The sequence below is a fragment of the Ailuropoda melanoleuca genome, unplaced genomic scaffold (assembly GCF_002007445.2).
Source record: "Ailuropoda melanoleuca isolate Jingjing unplaced genomic scaffold, ASM200744v2 unplaced-scaffold8671, whole genome shotgun sequence".
Classification (NCBI taxonomy): Eukaryota; Metazoa; Chordata; class Mammalia; order Carnivora; family Ursidae; genus Ailuropoda; species Ailuropoda melanoleuca.
Genome location: NW_023254071.1, coordinates 870 through 7104, shown reverse-complemented (window position 1 = coordinate 7104; position 6235 = coordinate 870). Strand labels below are relative to the sequence as shown.

Here is a 6235-nt window from a genome sequence, read left to right as displayed (position 1 = left end):
TTTAATTGTATCTACATTCCCTTCTGGAAGCTAGGTTATTGATAGAAATGCTTCGTTCTTGTAAACTGCTAGGACATTTGTAAACCAAGGGAGATTTAAGTCTCAAAAGCAAGCATTCTTAGCACTCCCGGGGTCCTAGCGGCCCCTTCTCCAAGTGTTGCTAGGGGGTCTCGACAAGACCCGGAACAGGAAAGACCGTGTCTGCCTCACCAGGAAATGGGCTCTCAAAGCTCTAGCTCTGCTCCAAAATCACTGTAGGATGGCAATGCAGTACCCTCCCCGCTTCCCTTCCTCATCCGTACAATGGAGGGATAGATGGAGCTAGGCTTTCATGCACACCAGAATCACCCGGGAAGCTCGTCACAGCAGACTGTGGGCCTGCTTCGGGTGCCTCTCATCCCTACAGAGGTCTGGGGCCAGCCCAAGAACATGCATTTCTGAGCTCCCTGGTGAGACTCATGCTGCGGGTCCAAGGACCATGCCTTGGAAACCACGGGGCTACACAGCAAGTCACCGTGGAGCCCTCCAGTACTGGATACTGTGATCTGGGCAGGGGCTCACCTCCCAACCTCTCCGTCCCAGGCGCCCACTCTCCTGCCCTTTTCCCAGCACCCCCCAGCACTGTCCCGGCCCAGCCACCTGCAGGATTTCCAGGATCTTCAGCTTGGTCTCCATCACCACAATGTCCTCATTGTCCTCGAACTTGCTTCTATCCAGCGGCTCCGTGGGGCCAGCACCGGCAGACAGGCTAGGGGCGCCGAAGACAGACTGCTTGCGGCTCAGCACCATGGAGGACATCATGTGACCCACGCCCTGGATGGACCGCCGCACGTTCTTGCCTGCAGAGGGAGAAGCCCCAGGGGGTCATGGGGGTGCACAGCAGGAGCCCTGGGTCTGACCCTGTCTCTGTCAGTGGCGGGGCTCACCCGGAAAGGCTTCCTGGGGGAGGTGAGCTTTAAGCCAAATCTGGGCAAAGGGGGGCTGGCCAGGGCAAAGGTAAACTGTGTGCGGAGATCAGTGAGAATTCTCCCGCGGGGCATCCTGAGAGCTGCTACAGAGCATGGGGAAGGGACACCGAGTGGGGAGCACCAGGCACCAGGAGTCAGACTCTGCACTTTTTGATTAGAGGAGTGTATGCCACCTGGGGGTGTCCCTGAGGGCAGGGCTGGTCCCCCCCCCCTTGTCTGACCGGGAGCTCCTCAGGCAGGGCCTGCGTCGCCCCTCCTCCCTCCTATCTCCCCTCAGGAGCAAGCTGCGCTGGAAGGCAACTCCCCCAGACCCCGGGGTCTCCACAGCGCCTGGACAGGGGCCCCTCTGGTCCAGCAGAGGCCAGGAGACAGGCTGCACAGGTGGACTGATCAGAGAGGACTCTGGCACTAGGAGAGGGAGGAAGGCCAGGGCTGGGTGGGGGGTGGCCCTGGCCACTAAGCCTCACCGCCTGAGTCATCGTAGGCCTGCAGCATGGCCGGGGGCCCCTGCACGCAGTCGATGATGCCCAGCAGCGTGCGAGTGAGCCGCAGCAGCTCACTGAAGCTGTAGAAGCCGAAGTAGATGAGATTGTGCGCCAGGCTGACCACCTGCGGGGAGGGGGCGGGGCCGAGGTGAGCGGGGCGGGGCCTCGCGAGGGGCGAGGCCAGGACGAGAAGGTAGGGCTGAGCGGGTGTTAGGAGCGTGGGATGAGGTTCCTCGGAAAAGGCAGGGCCTCTGGGAGCGCAGGGCTGAGAGGACACAGCCGCCCCTAGTGAGCTAATGAGGAAGCGAGGCCTGCAAGGAAGGCTACTCGGGATAGGGCAGAAACGCAGGAAGGTGGGGTGCTCCCCCTAGGGGGCCTGCAGGCGTCAGTGGACCAGGGGGAGGCAGCCCTCTCCCAGGTGGCAGGGGAGAAGATTTCCACTTGGGGAGTCCTGGTGGTCTATGCGGTCTCCCTGAACTGGCTGAGGCATGGAGGGAAGTGAGGTTGTAGAGCCCCCAAAGCGCCCCGGGGGGCAGCTGACGCCTAGCGAGGGGAAAACCGGGGCCCCCCACCCCGGGGCCCGCCTCGCCACCCCCCTGCCCAGCAACCTCGAAGGTGAGCTTGTTCTTCTCCTCGTTGGCAAAGGGCACGGCCTCGCCGACCACGTTGTTGAGGTAGTCCTCCACAAAGTCCATGGTGCTGGCAAACTTGTTCTTCTTGTCGTCACGAGAGGCGTTTAGGTTGGAATCATAGCTGCGGGCGGAGGCAATGAGGCATGAGGGTCCCCGAGATCCTCCCACCCCGGCCTCGCTTGGCCCACCCTCCGCTCCCCATCTCACTCTTTGATGGTGATGGCTGTGGGGATCTCGGTCCAGAGGCGGGCGAACTTGACCGGCGTGACCAGCTCCTGGGGGTCCCTGTCCACATGCACGTGCAGCATCAGGTGGCAGAAGGAGGCGCGTAGGTCAAAGGGCAGCATTTCGTCTGCCATGCACAGGAAGATGAGGTCAACGCCCAGCTGCTGCGAGATCTCGTCGATGGCCAGGTACTGGCGGTCCAGGCACATGCGGGCGAAGAGTTTCAGCTGGTACCTGCAGGGCGGGGCGGAGGGTGAGCCCGCGGCAGGTGGGGGCCAGCGAGGGCCGCCAGCACTTGGGCCTGGGCTGGCAGGGGCCTTGGGAAAGTGGCAAAGGGACTTAGGTCAAACCAGGCACCTGCCCACGTAACAGAAAAGACAATTCTGAGTGAGCATTTGCAGCTCTCCCCCTCCTTGCAAAGGAGGAAACCACTTTCTGGCTTAGCCAGGACAGGTCTTCACTGGAGGAGGACTGGCTGAGCCAGAGGCTGGGAGAGGCACGGGAGGGAAGTGCAGTAGGGGGACGCGCCTCCGCAGAGCAGCGGGTGCGGGGGAGAGCCCTGGATGGAAGAGCAGCCAAAAGGAGGCCCGTAGACAGCCCTGCTCAGCACGGGGCGCTGGCCTGCCCTGGGCTTCCTGCTCAGAGCCCTGCCTTACCTGTCATGGCCCTGGCGCCAGACAGCCTGGGTTTGAACCGTGGCCCACCACTAAGGAGGTGTGACCTTGGGCAAATCCTTTCACCTCCCTTGCCTGTCTCCCCAACTCTGAGGGTGACAGTAGTCACAGGGCTATGGTGGGGCTTCAATGAGTAGCTGGGTGAAACACTTCGAACAGGGCCTGGTATATGGCCAGCATTGGATCAGTGTTATAGTCATCTTATTTTTCAAATAAATATGTGTGGAGACAGGTTTGGGGTTCATTCGGGCCCCGGGCCTGGGCTGAGCTCTGCGGGCGACACAGTCGTCCTCACTCAGCCTCCCCAGTGAAGGCCGCACAGCTGCTGGGCTCATCCCTCAGCAGGGACTGGCTGACGGCCTTCTGAGAGGCCCAGGGGCACCGGAAGCGCTGAAGGCCGGGAAGGAGCTGGCCCAGGGGCACCTGTAGTAGCTGAGCACGTTCTCGTCGTGGGCATTGCCCGCCCGCGCCTCCTGGGCCAGCTGTCTCACGCTCTTCTCATGGTGCTCGTTATTCTTGTCGGTCCAAGTGAGCCACACCTCCTCCTCCGAATACTCGATACTCAGGTACTCGTGGGACTGGGCCATCTCCTTCACTGGCCGAAGCCTGCAAACCGGGGCCGCCCGTCACAGGGAGTGGGGGCCGGGGCAGGACGCCATGCCCAGGGCCCTCCGCGAGCATGCCCGGCCGCAAAGACCCCTCTTGGAGCTTGGCTGAGTGCCAGCTCAAACACACTCCTCAGACCACAAGCCTCTCAAGGACAGAGGGTCTGGCTCATTCCCCGAGGCCTCCTTGCTCACGCAGTGCCAGCACAGAGCCGGGCACGCAGCAGCAAGGGTGCATATCTGCAGACAGCAAGGGTGCCAGTTCCAGCCTGAACGCACACGGGGCCCAAGCTCTAGGGAGCCTGAGGAGCGGGGCAGGCTGGAGGCCGGGGTGTGGGCAGGAGACAGCACAATGGCTCACTCGGTCTGGATGAGAATGTCACTGTTCTTGGGGTCCAGCACACACTTGCAGATGAGCTCCTGGGTGACGGGGATGGCGATGTGGTTGGACACACACAGGTCCGAGAGGTAGTCCAGGAACCTGGGGTGGTGACCGCAGGGGTGGGGAGGGGGCTCAGAGGCCGGTCCCTGGTGGGGATGAAGCCCCCCTCCCTCCCCCGCTGGCAGCCCCAGCCCCCTGGAACCAGTTACTGCTTCTGCTTCTGCTCTGCCCCAAAGCTTGGGAGATGGGCGCAATGGATTGCCAGCGGCCCATGGAGGGACAAGTCATGGGCTGATCACCCCAGGGCAGGGAGAGGCTGGCTGGGGGCCCCGGGGGGTTAAGGTAAAGGGAGCCCAAGGACGAGGAGTGATTTTCAGAATATTTAACAACTGGTTCGATACAGGCACCGACTTTGTCACCAGAGAAGGGTCTTGGGGCTTCTGCTGTACCTGGCATCAAACCCCTGGCTGTAAGATTGGGCCACACTTGCGAGGGGTCCCGGGGAGGGGCTGCAGAGGCCAGAACCTCAGACACATGGCACTTCACCGGTGGAGGCAATGGTTTTTCAGTATTTTAACCACCAGCACCCGCCGCCTCTGTACCCTGGGAGGGCCGGGAAGGGGGAGGGAGTGGGCGCAGCAGGGAGGCGACCGGGCTCACCTGGGTTCCCGGTTCTTCCGCACGAGGCTGACGAAGGTCTCCACCTCGGTCTTGGTGATGTGCTTCTCCAGGAGCTTGCGGTTGTTGTGCAGCAGGGCGGTGATGGTGTCTTCCGCCAGGATGTCGTAGCCGATCTGGGACTGCATCATCCCAAACTGCTTGGCAATGTGCTCCTGGAGAACAGACGAGCTGAGTGCTGGGGAGCCCGGCTCTGCTCCAGCACACGGCCCCAGACCTGGGGACAGGGGTCCCCCTTGCGGGCAGGGGACTCCGGCTAGCCAGGTGGAGGTCTGGGAGAGGAAATTCGTGCTGGGCAGCGGACTGGGTTTACATAACAGACTTCTTCAGCTCCCAGCCTGTCTCCCGACCAGAGTGAAGCCTCCGTGAGGGAGGAAATTGTCTGGCAGGATGGGCTGCATAATTTGTGGGGCCCTGCGCAAAATGAAACAGTAGGACCCTTCTTCAAAAATCGAGACTTTCAAGACGGGCACAGCGGAGCATCAAACCCAGCTCGAGGCCCTTCTGAGCACAGAGGCCGACTGCACACCCACGAATCTGGCCTTACTGTCTGGTTCCCTACTGTATCCCCGGGGCCTAAAACAGTGCCTGGCACACAGCGGATGTGCACCTCCGAAACTATCTGCTGAATGAACAAAAGAAGGAGTGAGGGAGTGAGCAAGCCAGTGAGTGGGTGAGTGGGGCCACGGGGGCCAGGAAGGCTTAGGCCGGGCGGGGGTGGGGGCAGCGCACCTGATTCTTGCGGTAATCCTCCTGGGAATGCCGCAGCACCCGGTAGCAGAGACGGAACATGTGCTGGTAGGGGGCATTCTTCTGGTCTGATAGCTCCTCCAGTCGCACCAGGGGGCCCTCACCCCCCTTGTCACGGAAAGGGGCCTTCAGAATGCCGAAGATCTGGGGGAGAAGAGAATATGAGGAGCCATCCCCCTACACCTGCCTGCACCACTCATTATCCCAGGAGCCCTCGGCCCCTACGTCCCTCTGCCCCAAAGCCACACCGACATGAACACCGAGCTGATTCTAAGCTGGACTGAGACCCAAGCCCACCCACCATCGGCCCCACTTCCAGCCCCTACTGCCTTCTTCTGGCCGGGATCCCAACGCTGGCCTCAGCCCACCCGTCCCCGTGTGACTAACACCAACTCAGATCCTGGGCCTGGCTCGGCGTCTGAGGGAAGAACTCAGGGGTCTCAGGTAAGAGAAAAGTCAGGTCAGTCTGCTGCAGCCAGAGCCTAAGAGCCCAGACACAAACCTGCCTCATCAGAAAAAAGGTTCATGTAGGGCCCCTGGGTGGCTCAGTCGTTAAGCGTCTGCCTTCATCTCAAGTCATGAACCCAGAGTCCCAGGATCAAGTCCCAAGGCAGGCTGCCCCCTCAGCGGGGAGTCTTCTTCCCCCTCTGACTCTCTCCCAACTCATGTGCTCTCTCTCTCAAATAAATAAAATCTTTTTAAAATGTTAATGTAATTAATAAAAGTTAAAAGCAGGGATTGGGTGAGTGTGAAAAACTGTTCTAGAACAGAAACCAAAGAAATACAACCAAATGGAATGAGAAAACCTTTGTGGGATCCTGGTTCAAAAAACAAGC

At 60.8% G+C, this 6235-nt stretch overlaps 1 protein-coding gene across 1 annotated transcript; it reads right to left on the bottom strand.

Annotated features, from left to right (window-relative positions):
* Positions 1 to 495: 495 nt before the first annotated feature.
* LOC117800879 (inositol 1,4,5-trisphosphate receptor type 3-like) lies at positions 496 to 5570 on the bottom strand. Its single transcript, XM_034653422.1, has 8 exons — positions 5382 to 5570; positions 4632 to 4804; positions 3951 to 4070; positions 3408 to 3590; positions 2293 to 2544; positions 2062 to 2206; positions 1436 to 1577; positions 496 to 839 (listed from the first exon to the last, which is right to left on the bottom strand). Exons 1-8 carry the CDS (start codon positions 5439 to 5441, stop codon positions 511 to 513), a joined length of 1404 nt encoding a protein of 467 aa, XP_034509313.1. The 5' UTR covers positions 5442 to 5570; the 3' UTR covers positions 496 to 510.
* Between the last annotated feature and the right edge of the window lie 665 nt (positions 5571 to 6235).